Genomic DNA, 13904 nt, shown 5'->3' with positions numbered 1-13904 from the left:
ATGAATCACTGTACTAGAGTTTTCTGTCCCTTTGTTTTCAGGTTGGTTAGACATTTCTATTAAAACGTTTGTTTGGGAGGTAAATCTGAGGATTAACTAGTTTTAAATTATGTTAGGTAAGATTTTTTTAACACCCCCCAAGTTTATTTTTAGCTTCTCAGAAATTGAAAAGTGTATTGATTTGTCTGCTTTAATGAATAGTTATTAATTTTCTTTCCAGTTGTAACAGAAACTACAGGTAGCCTATCTGGAGTTAGTATCACCTCTGAACTAAATGAAGAATTGAATGATTTAATTCAGCGTTTTCATAATCAGCTTCGTGATTCTCAGGTAATTTAATTATTTTAATGTAGTTAAGCTTAAAATCATATTACCTAAGCCAGTTGTTCCCAAACTTTACTGTAGCATAAATATCACCTGGCATTTTGTTTAAAAAAAAAAAAAGGTGGGGGGGAGTAGTTTCCTGATCATTGGGATCCCCTCACTCCCAAAGTATGTATGATACATATGTCATACATGTATGATTATGCTGCTGGTAGTCTGGGGACTATTCTTGGAGAAACACTTAATTAGAGGAAAATCTGCGTTGAATGCAGTGATAATTGAAACTTTCTCCTTGTCTGCTAGTAGATAGTATGATCTTTTTTCCTCTCAAAGATTCTTTATGGTCATAAACTCTAAAGCTTAAGTTATATTTGAATCTGTGTCCTTAAGTAGTTTACTGACAATTTTGAGAAAGTTCTTAAGTTTAATTTCAGAGTAAATAAGTGTTACAATTTTATAACCTTTGTAAGTAATGATTTAAATGCAAAATTTCAATCTATGGGCCTTGAATAAGAAAGGGTGCAATACTAACCTCTTCACTGGAAATTAGTATGAAGAGTCAATGTCTCCTGTCTGCGGACTAGGTAAAAATGAATGAATATTGTCTACCACGTTGTAGAATTAACTTAGCAATATCTAGCACTTTTTTGTGGTGACCCAGCAAATGTCCCATCTTAGAGAAATTCTTTACATGTTCATGAGGGGAGATATATGAATTTTTGTGGCAGGTTTGGTCAGTAGCAAAAATTTAGAAGCAATCTAAATGTCCATAAACAGGAAAATGGATTAATAAACTATGATACATGCATAGAGTAAAATCTTATAGTCAGTTAGAGTAAATGAGCCAGAGTTACAATAAATGAAAAGCATGAGTTTAAGGAGGATACCACTTGGTTGATGTTTAAAAATTCATGAAGGATGTGTATCTTATGTAGGTACAATAATAATGGAAACATATGTGATGGTAGACACCTAGTTCCAGATTGTGTTTATCTCTGGAGAGAGGAATGAGATTGGGGGTTGGTATGTATAGAGCTTTAGTTATATCTGTATTGTTATATTTTTCTTAAAAAAAAAAAAAAAAGAATTGATGCAAATGTGGAGGGGTGTTAAGGTTTAAGCTCAGTGGTGTTTATTCATTTTATGATTTCCTAAGCTGTAGTGGATTTTTGAAAAATTTTTTGAATAGAGAACCATAGGAAAGAAATGGTAGGAAAAACTGATTAAGAAGTTAATGATGATGATTCTAAAAAGATGGCAAGAGAGATAATGGTATTTTTCAAAGTTTATATAAGGTATGACATTTTTAGCCCTTAATTTAGAGCCAGATAGTAATTCAGTCCAGTGAATTCTAGACCACTGTGTAGTAATGTGTGTCCATAAAACCATATAGATGTTATATTGGCACATCAGGAAATAGGTAATATGGGAATTGGAAAGGCATATGCTTACCCACCAGCACAACCTAGGCAAATATTTATTGCTTTTTATAAGGAATATTTATGTGTTTTTAAAATGAGAATCAAATCTTTCATTGCCTTGGTCGTCTTCTTTTTTTTATTTTAAATAAGCCTCCAACTGTTCCAGACAATAGAAGACAAGCAGAAAGTCTTTCATTAACTAGGGAGGTTTCTCAGAGCCGGAATCCTTCAGTTTCAGAACACTTACCTGATGAGAAAGTACAGCTTTTTAGCAAAATGAGAGTATTACAGGAAAAGAAACAAAAAATGGACAAACTGCTTGGAGAACTTCATACACTTCGAGATCAACATCTGAACAATTCATCGTGTAAGTAAAGCTGGCTCAGCAGTATTAGATAGGGGACACATGAGTATATGTGCTGGCATGTAGTAGTTAATTTGACTTAGTAAATATCTGGTGAATGAATGAACTCATAGTCCCTCAAGTAAATTATAATATTTCAGGGGAAATAGGACTTACAAGGCAATATATGTTGATAACCAAATAGATCGGAGATCTGTAATTCAGTAAAGGGAAAGAATAAACTTAAGACTCGAAAAATTGGTTGGATTTTAATTCAGGGGAAAGAAAAAGATAAGGTAAACTATTAGGTACTTCAACACACATTACTGGATTTTCTTTTAGCATATTCAGATTTTCCCTTAAAAAGAAAACTAATCCAAATTTATACTTTGATTTAAGAAAAACTATCAAACAGATTTAGAAAGTATTTATTTAAAATAAGACATGAAAGGCATATAGTACATATGGCTTAGTGCAAAAAATTTATAACTTGTACCGTTTATAACTTGTAGACTATATAAACTGAAAAGTTTATAACTTTTTTGAAATGAATTGTCATTTTAGGAGGAGTAGGAAAAGCATAGTCGTACTAGTTACACTTTAGGAACCACCTTTTCTGCAGCACAGATGTTTTATTGCTTCTGTCTGATTGAGATCCAGTTACTGGTCCTCATTTGCTGTCTTCACACCTTCTCAAGCCTGGTCCTTGCCTCTTGTAGTAGGAGCTCTAGATGGAAAACTGATCAGTAAGGTCAGCCCCAGCTGGTCATAATTTTTCAACATCCCAGCTGTTGTCTTACTAAAGAGAAGACAAGGGATAGAAAAAACATCTCTGGAGTCCCTGTTCCTTATTCTTTTTTTTTTTTTTTTTTTTTTTCCTGTTCCTTATTCTTTACCCATCTCTTTTTCTCTGCTGTCCCCCCAATAAACCTTAATATTTCCTACTGAAACATTCTCCTTTCTTTTCCCAAGACCTCTGTTAGTCTCTAGAGTGTAATCTAGTCCCAATGCTAATTTTTTTTTTTTAAGATTTTATTTACTTATTAGAAAGTGAGTGAGAGCACAAGCAGTGGGAAGAGGAAGAAGGAGAAGCAGGCTACCCACTGAACAGGGAGCCCAGTGCGGGGCTCGATCCCAGGACCCTGGTGTCATGACCTGAGCTGAAGGCAAATGCTTAACCAATTGAGCCACCCAGATGCTCCCCCCATCATGCTTATTTTACACAGATGACACAACTAAGGAAAACTTAAAATTCGAGAGTGGTACTGACCCATGGTCAGTTTTATATACATGATAAAGTAGCACTCTGCCTACTGATGACTCTAAGAAAAGATTTTTTTCATACTGGGAAATAGTGTGAAAGCAGCACCAAAAGGTAGAACAGTCAAGGAATAGAGCAAAGAGACTGCTGGAAACCAGTTGTAGCAATTGATAATGTGAACAACAAATAATGATGGTTGTCCCTGTGAGAAAGAGATAAATGACTGTAGTTTTAAAGTGATGGAAATGGAGAAGAGCAAAGATTCTTAATCTTTATTCATTGCCCTTGAAGGCATAAGGTATTTTTGTCTGATCCATGTGGACAGAAAAGTAGTTAACATACAATTTAAGACTATAGAAGATAAGCCATCATCTAATTAGAAAATTTTATTGTTGAGTTTTATTTCATGGTATGAATGTACTGCAGTCACTTTAAGTTTGTTTTATATCTTTTGGAACAAGGAAAATTCCATCTGGGAGACAAGATAAAATTACTCTGAGCTGTGGATTTGAAACACTCTTTGGGGCTTAATCCCCTACAGTTGTAAAGCATTGTTGATGGTGTATTGAACATCATACACATTCGCCCTGAGTTTTTTGTTTTGTTTTGTTTTTGTTTTTTAAAGATTTTATTTATTTATTTGACAGAGCACAAGCAGGAAGAGCAGCCGACAGGGGGAGAGGGAGAAGCAGACTCCCCAGTGAGCAGGGAAACCGGTGTGGGGCTTGATGACAGGATCCTGGGATCATGACATGAGTTAGCAAAGTTAGCAACTTAACCAACTGAGCCACCCAGGTGCCCCACATTTTGCCCTGTTTAACTTAACCTAGAATTGGGTTTATCAGGGAAGTATACTGGTTACTCTTTAAGATAGAATTTAATAGTTCTTGTCAATTTCAGCCTTGTTTTTCCTTATTTTTGTCTTTCTGTTTTAAGTCTGTTTGTTGAATAAGCAGCCTGGCTATTGGATACTTAAGTTTCTGAAATTTAAAGCTGCAGAATTTAAGATGTTACTGATTTTTACTTTTTATTTTTATGTAAGCAAACTGAGTAAGTGTTGTTTGAGGCCATACTTGTTTATTTATAGTAGCTGGTCTTTGTTTTGTTTTGTAGTTGTGCCTTCTTCATCCTCTCCACAAAGAACTGTGGATCAGAGAAGTACACCTTCAGCTCCCTCTGCGCCTTTAGGCTTAGCACCAGTTGTCAATGGAGAATCCAATAGCTTCACGTCATCTGTTCCTTATCCTGCTGCTTCTCTAGTTTCTCAGAATGAGAGTGAAAATGAAGGACATCTGAATCCAACTGAAAAACTCCAGTAAAATATTTTTACAAACATTGCTTACATAGAATAGAATTGAATAATGGGGATAAATTATGGTTTTTTTTTCCTTTGTTGAAAATTCTGGAAAAACTGAATTTACGTAATATAAATATCTTTATCATATCATGTAACATATCATACCGTATTCTTCTAAGAATATGTGTATTAGAAGTGTATGTGTAGAAGAAGTATATGTGTGTTATATCTGCCTTCTTTGAGTTGTCCAGGAGAAATGTGACATTATAATATAGGTAACTTTTGTAAGCTAATGCATTCTCATTTTCCAGCTAAAGGATTAGAAATAGCTGGGATTGCATTAGAAGATTTTTATATTCAAATGATTCTAAATTCAGAGCCCAGGCCCTAGAGTCACAAAACCTGGAAACTGTATCTCACAAGGCTGTGTGACCATGGACAAATAACTTATTCTCACTTTACCTTTGTTTCTTCATCTGCAAGATAGGGATAATGATATACCTGTTCATAAAGGTATTTTACAGATTTAGAAACATTGGCATAATTTCTGGCACTTAATAGAAAACAAAAAAACTTAATGTTTTGGGTAAATGTATTATACACTTTATAGATCTCTGTGTGTTAAGATCAGGAACGTTCTGTAAATGCCTAATAATGTCTGCATCACTGATATGCCTGAGAGGTAGTATTTAAGTTGAATATTTAGTACTTCACTATTAAGACACCAAGTTGGCTTCAAATGAACACATGAAACTTTTTTTTTTTAATACTTTTTGTCTGTAGTAGGAAGGATACAAGAAAATTGGTGATGAGATATTGAGTAAGCTATTCTTGAAATTGAATTCATTGCTTTATAGTCACACCCCCTGGATATTGCACTACGTCTGAATTTTGTCTTTGCTGTCTGCTTTTATTTGGAAATACTGAATCCTTTATTTTGCTGAAATGAGTATGATATATACATCTTTGTTGTTTATCAGGAAGTTAAATGAAGTTCGAAAGAGATTGAATGAACTAAGAGAATTAGTCCATTATTATGAACAAACATCAGATATGATGACAGATGCTGTCAATGAAAACACAAAAGATGAAGAAACTGAAGAGTCAGATTATGATTCTGAACATGAAAACTCTGAACCTGTTACTAACATTCGGTAAGAATTTGAAGTTTGTTTTTCTAACATGTTCCTTCTAATTGAATGCTTCTATTATGGAACAGGAAAACTTCAATAGAATGCTGCGTGCTTTTTATTTAAGCTTTTCTCCTGTAAGTCTTCTTAAGTCTACTATTTTGGCCAGTGTAAATGTCAGTTGGTCTGTAAAGAAAAACAAACGGAGAAGCACTGAGTGCAGTAGTTTAGTAAATTTGCTCTTTGTTAGATAAAATGCAAGTAAATCATAAGTATCTAACAACATTTTCCTGCCTCTTTGTTTTTAGATATAACTTGGATTTTTTTGGATGTTTTTCTTAAATTTCTAAATAGCAGAAGTTTTTGAAAAGCAAGAGTCAATTATTCACAGTAGGAATTTAAATAGAGAAACAGCTGGTGATGTTCATTGTTTGAAATTATTTTATCAGCAGCTCTAAAAACTTTGATTTTATTTTTAATTCTTAGGTTTTTTTTTTTTTTCTTTTTTTACTTTATATAACTTCAGGCTGTTTTCTTTCTTTTAGAAATCCACAAGTAGCTGCAACCTGGAATGAAGTAAATAGTAATTCTAATGCACAGTGTGTTTCTAATAACAGAGAGGGGAGATCAGTTAATTCTAATTGTGAAATTAACAACAGATCTGCTGCCAACATAAGGGCTCTGAACATGCCTCCATCTTTAGGTATGATTGACTGTTGATGGATAATTTTGCCATATTGTTTTTTTGAAATGGATTTTCTTTCATTAGTATTCTTCTTAAGTTTATTAAATTACTGATTTCATACATGCTTTTAGCAGATTGTCACTATAATAGAGAAGGAGAACAGGGGATTCATGGTGCACAAGGTGAGGATGATGAGGAAGAAGAGGATGAAGCAGAAGATGAGGGAGTCAGTGGGGCTTCATTAACTAGTCACAGGAGCAGTCTGGTTGATGAAGCTCCAGAAGATGCTGAATTTGAACAGAAGATCAATAGACTTATGGCTGCAAAACAGAAACTGAGACAGTTACAAGATCTTGTTGCTATGGTACAGGTAAATATTGCTTGATTTTTTTTTTCAAAAGACTGTTAAAACAGTAATTCTTGAGTCACTTACTTTCTTTTAGTGTTAGAGTTGGTATTCAGTTGTTCAGGTACCTTCTCACTGCCTTCTGAAACATTAGGCAGATTTGTTTTGCATTTTTCTCTTGTACTTTAATTTTTCCACTTTTTATTATGTGAAAAGGCTTCATAATGCAGCTTTTCTATTCTTGAATCCCAACTCAGTTTCTTTTCTATCTTCTTATCCTTTATAGGAATGAATTAGGCCAGTTTTTAGATGAATAAGAATACCAAATAATGCCCATCTACCAACTTAAAATTGCCTACCCAGTTTTGTAATTGAGTTTAACGTTTTATTAGAATGATATTGCCAAAAGTTAAAATTTCATTTGAGGTTCTCAGAGAAAGCATAAGTAAATATAAAGTTATGTAGAGTTAAATGTTTTTTTTTTTTAAATGCAGTAGTTCATCCCAGCAGCCTTCCCTCCTCCCATCTTAGTAAGTGTATTGATTTTTAACAGAAGGTGTGGACCTACCTTTAGGAAGCTAAGAACTTAGTTGTTTTTCCAGTAGTCATTACAGACGTAAGATACTCTCATTTGTTTTTGTATTATGAGCCATTGGCACTAGTTTGGCAAACTAAAGACCAAAGTGAGAGAATAGAAAATCGTAAGCAAGTGACAGTGGAGTGGACATCGATTATTTGAAATCATTAAAATAAAAGTTACAGTTTAAGGGACACCTGGGTGGCTCAGTTGGTTAAGCATCTGACTTGGTTTCAGCTCAGGTTGTGATCTCAGGGTTGTGAGATCAAGCTCTGTGTCAGGCTCTGCTCAGTGCAGTGTCTGCCTGAGATTCTCTCCCTCTCCCTCCGCTGTTCCCCCACTCAAGTGTTTCCTTTCTCTCTCTCTCTTTCAAATAAATAAAATATTTTTAAAAGGTTAAATTCTAAGTAAAATTATCTAGTATCAAGGGTTCCCATATCTGATGGTATGTTTTTAATCTTTTTTGTATTCTCTAGGAAGCTTTTCTTTGATAGCTCAGTGTCTGGTCAAGATAAGAAAAGGCAACTTAATGTTAGCCATTAGTGGGTAATTGGCAGCTCAGATTATAAATGAACTTTTTTGTTGTTTTAGTACTTCGTTTTATGTCATTGGTAGGAGGTTGAACTTCAGTATTCTCTAAAAATCATCATGTACTTAATGTACTACTTTAATTTTTATGTTGTGTAAATTTTATTGAACAGTGGTATTTAAGGTATGAATTGGATAATGTCTTTAGATTTCAAGATTATTTTAATTTAATGATGCTTTTTAGGATGATGATGCAGCAGATCATGGCGTTATCTCTACCAATACTTCAAATTTGGATGATTTCTACCCAGCAGAAGAAGACAATAAACAAAATGCAAATAACACTAGAGGAAATGCCAATAAAACACAGAAAGATGCCGGAATAAATGAGAAGGCACGGTATGTTAAACTCATGGACTTCATTAAATAAAAATTTAGTGCTTATTATAGAGAAGGTACTTAATTTGACTAGGTTCTCTATTAGGTCATGCTTAATGCTATCATCAGATTTATTGGAATCTGTAAATATAATGTCAATTTAATTATAGAGAGAAATTTTATGAGGCTAAACTACAGCAGCAACAGAGAGAACTCAGACAATTGCAGGAAGAAAGAAAGAAACTGATTGAGATTCAAGAGAAAATTCAAGCATTGCAGAAGGCATGTCCTGACTTACAGGTAACTGGGAACGTTACTACTTTACATTTATATGAAAAAAGATGTTTAAAATCTAATGTCATTGGAAAGTACCCTTGCTTTTTCTAGTACTGAGGTGACACATTTATGTCAGTATTATGATTAATAAAACTAATGAACTAATGAAAGGGGTTAGGGATTTGAGTTTATACTATGAAAGAGATAGCACATAGGATTTGAATTTGATTACTTCTGTTTTTCACTTGTTGGGCTACTTTAGATTCAGAACCTGAGTATTCGTAACTATTAACTTAAAATATTCTGATTTCGGGGGCACCTGGGTGGCTCAGTGGGTTAGGGCCTCTGCCTTTGGTTTGGGTCATGATCCTGGGGTCCTGGGATCGAGCCCAGTGTCGGGCTCTCTGATCAAAGAGGGGGCCTGCCTACCCTCCTCACTGCCTGCCCCTCTGCCAACTTGTGATCTCTGTCAAATAAATTAAAAAAAAAAAAAAACCTTAAAATACTCTGATTTCAGCTTTGCATTTCCATCTTTTATTGGCCTAAAATTACATAATAAAGCCCTTAAACCATCATAAATTACCTAAAGAAATGAATTAAAATATTTGTAGTTTGCTTATTAAGTAGTACTCTTTGAGACTGAACGAAGAATGAGTAATATTTGAACATTTCAGGTAATCAGGAATAAGAGTATAGTTAATACAGGAAGTGAACAGCAATTCTTTTTGAGATTTTTCTTAAAATGTTTTGGTTAGCTTTATTCCTCAGGTTTTGTTTTCAAAGAAAGGGAAACACATCCATGATAATTTTCTGTACCCTTTTTTTTGTTGTCCTAGACTTCTAACCTTTTCTATTTTATCTAATCCTTTTTCCTTCTCCCTAGTGTAATGTCCAGAGGAATAGATAGAAGAGTTTGGTTTGAGTATATGAAATGGTCCACAGTAGCATTTTCTCCCTCTTGTCTCTGTTGTTCCTGAGGCTTGGCTGCTACTCATCCACTTCACCCTGTGTTTTCATTTTTATTTTCTTAAATCAGGCTTTCTTTGGATCATGATGGCAGTTGAGGTCTGATAATAACTAATTCAGTATGGTACTAGAGCCCCAGAGAAATGGTAAAATAACTGCTTTTATGAAATTAACATAATTGCTTTAATTCCTCATAATGGTTTTTACTAATACTTTTTTAGCTGTCAGCCACTAGTGCGGGTAATTGTCCCACAAAAAAATATATCCCAGCTGTTACTTCAACCCCAGCTGTTAACGGAAATGAAACTAGTACAAGCAAATCCGGTTTTGAGCCTGAAGATTCTTCAGTAGTAGATAACGAGGTATTGTATGTTGTACTTGTTGTTCCGAGTCTTATGTCACATCTTAAAGAAGGAAAACTGAATACCTGTGAAACGTGTTTTTAAATGCAGCATGTTTTGTGTCTTTTAGCTGAGAGGAAATAATTTTTTCAAAAAAGTTATTAAGTTGGGATCTTTTCAAAATAATTTCAAAATTACTAGCAAATATTTGGCAGAATTGTATTTAAGGAATAGTTGCAGCAAACAGTAATCATTTCAGTTAGGAAGATCTGTTCTTTGGCCTTTTGTTTATATGTGATTTGTAGAAGACATTATACCTTTCTCTAAATAGTTGATGAAGTGTATTTGGCCAGTACTTTCATTAAAAAATTCATGCCTAATTTTTTCTTACTGTGAAAATACTGTTTTAACCATATCTTAGTGTAAAAAGAATAGAGTGAGAATAGAAGTCTTTGTGTTTTATTCTTTAAGGATAAAACAAATCCATATATTTTTACTGACTCAACTCTGACATTTAAAATAATAGCTGTGGTCAGAAATGCGAAGACATGAGATGTTAAGGGAAGAGCTACGACAGAGGCGAAAGCAGCTTGAAGCGCTCATGGCGGAACATCAGAGGAGGCAAGGTCTAGCCGAAACTACATCTCCTATGGCTGTGTCATTGAGAAGTGATGGATCTGAGAACCTGTGTACACCTCAGCAGAGTAGAACAGAAAAGTAAGAGAGGTGTTTAAATCTTTTTTTTTTTTTTTTTTTTTTTTAACATCACCTACTAAAGGCATGGAGGGTGGGTAGCTTCATTTCCCCTCTCAGCTCAAGTCTGCTCTTTCACTGAGGCTACTGTTCAGGCATCACCTTTGTGGTTCAATTTAACTAAATCCAGCTATTTTCTTTTCTGACTTCTCAAGGTGCTTGATCAGATGGTGATACAGATTTTCTTTGAGTGTATAAAAGCCTTATGTTCTTAGTTAAGTTTTATAAAAAAGTTACTTTGTAGTACTTCCCTATCAGGCCAAAAATAAGGACATTTTTACTTAAATGAGGAATCGCATATTTGTAAATTCCCTAAGGATTAGGAAATTCACTTTTGGGGTGCCTGGTTAGCTCAGTTGGTTAAGCATCCAGCTCTTGATTTCAGCTCAGGTTGTGATCTCAGGGTTGTGAAATTGAGCCCTGCATTGGGCTCCACACTGAGCATGGAGCCTGCCTAAGATTCTCTCTGCCCCTCTCCCTTTGCTCTTCCCACTCCCACACCTTCCTTGCGTGTTTGTGCTCTCTCAAAAATAAAAAGATTTAAAAATAATTAAAAGATAAAGTAATTGCTTTAAAACATTTAGTTTTTAGCATTTACATTTGAAATTTCTGTATTTAGAATATTTCCAAAAAATTGGCCATCTGTAAGGTTGCTTAATTATCTGTATGGGAGTTTTCAGAGCTAACATCTTGAAATTCAGATTTGTTGTGACCTTACCTTTTGATATCCTCAGATGGCATTCCTGGAACATTGCACCAAACTTCTGTTCCTCATAGAAGAACTTGTTCTGTTTTGAAGTCCCAAATGTACTTTATTTATCAAATTATATCTGTAGTATTTTTTTTTTTGTTTGGAGTACCACAGTCTGAATTTATCGGCAAAGAAGAAGTCAAATTATCATTTTTCGTAATAAGCATCTGGGTTTGGGAACCATGGCTCTAGAATTATGCTTTCCAATATGGCAGCCATTACATTACCTACCTGTACCTATTTAAATTAAATAAAATTAATAACTCATTTTCTCAGTCACACCAGCCACATTCTAAGTGCTCATTAGCCATGTGTACCTAGTGGTTACTGATTGGATACATGTGTATAGATCATTACTACTATTGCAGAAAGTTCTTTTGGACAGCTCTGCTCTGGAAAACTGTCGCTCAAGGTAAAGTTAAAAATTAAGGGGGTTTAGTTTAGGGAAAAACTTCTAGGGGATACAGTTTTTTATTTGAAGAATTGTTTTGTGGAAGGCAGAATCAACTATTTCATATATCAGCAGTGGAGAGAGTACCAACCATCTATGTTGGTACTATAATTCAGTGAAATTTTATAAACAAAACTTTTCACATGTATACATATGTACATGGTACAGTGTCTGGCACAGTAGTTGGTAAAGTATTTAGCCAATTGCCAAAATGATCTCCTCTTTTTTATCTCTTAATCTCTAGAACAATGGCAACTTGGGGCGGTTCTACTCAGTGTGCACTGGATGAGGAAGGAGATGAAGATGGTTATCTTTCTGAAGGAGTTGTTCGGACGGATGAAGAGGAGGAAGAAGAAGAGCAAGATGCCAGTTCCAATGATAACTTTTCTGTGTATCCTCCTAACAGTGCGAATCATAACTCTTACAACGTAAAAGAAACTAAGAATAGGTTAGTTTCACTGTTCCAACTTTTTGTTTGATTCCTGAAGTCTCAGGTCTTTGTGACACTAAGCACTTCTCTGATGCTTTGAACTAACTGGGTGTCATAATTTAATTCAGTTCTGACACTACTTGGAATTAGGGCAGATACCACAAGTGAAGGGCTCAGTCCCACAAGATTGCCCTCACTTCAGATGTCAGTTGCAAGTCCAAGTCTCCATGTACTCACACTTCTGTTTGGCTTTGCTAAAAATGTGGGGGTTCCCACAAGCTGCCCTCAGGTTTCATAATTTGCTGGAACAGCTAATGAATACTGCCTATTATAAAGGATGCAGCTCAGCAGTAGGCAAATGGAAGAGATGCTTAGGACAAGGGATGGGTGGGGGAAGGGGCACAGAGCTTTCATGTTCTCTCTGAGTGTGCCATCCTCCCAGCATTTCAGTGTGTTCACCAACCCAGAAGCTCTCCTAACCAGCTTGATAAGGAGTTTTTGTGGAAGTTTCATTCCCTAGGCACACCTGATTAAATCATTGGCCATTGACATTCAACTCACTCCAGACCCTCTTCCTCTTGAAGTTGGCAGTGGGGCTAAAAGTTCCAACCCTCTAAATACTTGGTTGGTTTTTTTAGTGACCAGTCCCTGTCCATGAAGCTATCTAGGGCCTCCAAGAGTCATTAGCTATGGTTCAACTGAACTTAGCTGTGGTTCAAGGGGGTCCATTGTGAATAACAAAAGACACTTCTAGGTCTCAGGAGATGCGAGGAGTTTTGGGAGCTATGTTGGGAATTTGGGACAAAGACCAAATACACTTTTAATTGTATCATAGAGTTTTGTCAAGATAAATCCCAACTAGACTGGATCAAGATTCATAAGCTTTGATCTTGGCTTCTTTTTTGGAGAGTTAAGCAAAACTGAAAATCATAGATACTGAAAAAGACCTAGCAACATAATATTCATTACTTTGTTATGGAAGATGGTTAAGTAGTTCCACTTGATGATGGAATTTCAGGTGGCTAAGTTTAAAGCATGAAGAAGGGAAAAATGCTTGTGATATAATAAAATATTTTCATTTTGTAGAATATAGAATTACATGGATTTGTCTGTATAAGACATTAAAAAAGAGTAGAAAAAAATGATAATTCATAAGGCTAGAAATCTAGAATTCCCTTTTCCTCACCACCTCCCCCTCATTTCCGTACTTTTGAAGTCCTTTGAACTTAAACTTTGATCTTAAGAAAATGTTGGTCTATGAACCGTGGTATCAGGACTTAGTGCCAGATTTTAAAAACCAAATAATTACATTTAATGACCTAGCTCTTTAAATCTGTGTTAGGTGGAAGAACAATCGCCCTTTTTCAGCAGATGGAAATTATCGTCCTTTAGCTAAGACAAGACAGCAGAATATCAGCATGCAGCGTCAGGAAAACCTTCGTTGGGTGTCAGAACTCTCTTATGTAGAGGAGAAAGAACAATGGCAAGAACAAATTAATCAGCTAAAGAAACAGCTTGATTTCAGTGTCAATATTTGTCAGACTTTGATGCAGGACCAGCAGGTAAAGTTTACTATGAAAGTGCATTTTTTGTATCTTGTTTCTGAAGCAGGAACATTTTTCTCAAGTCATCAATAACTGTTACGA

General features: G+C 35.0%; 1 protein-coding gene across 33 annotated transcripts in view; it reads left to right on the top strand.

The window, feature by feature from the left end:
• PCM1 (pericentriolar material 1) overlaps window positions 1-13904 on the top strand; it is an 82075-nt gene that overhangs the window by 22126 nt on the left and 46045 nt on the right. For 23 of the 33 annotated variants that reach the window (XM_032329373.1, XM_032329380.1, XM_032329378.1 and 20 more), the window contains 12 exons: window positions 221-330; window positions 1896-2112; window positions 4463-4664; window positions 5627-5800; window positions 6322-6479; window positions 6593-6831; window positions 8157-8311; window positions 8461-8590; window positions 9754-9894; window positions 10400-10590; window positions 12073-12276; window positions 13601-13820. In XM_032329373.1, coding sequence (XP_032185264.1) covers window positions 221-330; window positions 1896-2112; window positions 4463-4664; window positions 5627-5800; window positions 6322-6479; window positions 6593-6831; window positions 8157-8311; window positions 8461-8590; window positions 9754-9894; window positions 10400-10590; window positions 12073-12276; window positions 13601-13820 — 2141 coding nt within the window. The remainder of the gene's footprint in view (window positions 1-220; window positions 331-1895; window positions 2113-4462; window positions 4665-5626; window positions 5801-6321; window positions 6480-6592; window positions 6832-8156; window positions 8312-8460; window positions 8591-9753; window positions 9895-10399; window positions 10591-12072; window positions 12277-13600; window positions 13821-13904) is intronic. The other 10 variants (XM_032329376.1, XM_032329388.1, XM_032329385.1 and 7 more) reach the window with 1 other exon arrangement.

The sequence above is a fragment of the Mustela erminea genome, chromosome 21, assembly GCF_009829155.1.
Source record: "Mustela erminea isolate mMusErm1 chromosome 21, mMusErm1.Pri, whole genome shotgun sequence".
In the NCBI taxonomy this organism is placed as follows: Eukaryota; Metazoa; Chordata; class Mammalia; order Carnivora; family Mustelidae; genus Mustela; species Mustela erminea.
Note: the sequence above shows the minus strand (reverse complement) of the source record. Positions and strands in the feature narration are given on the sequence as shown.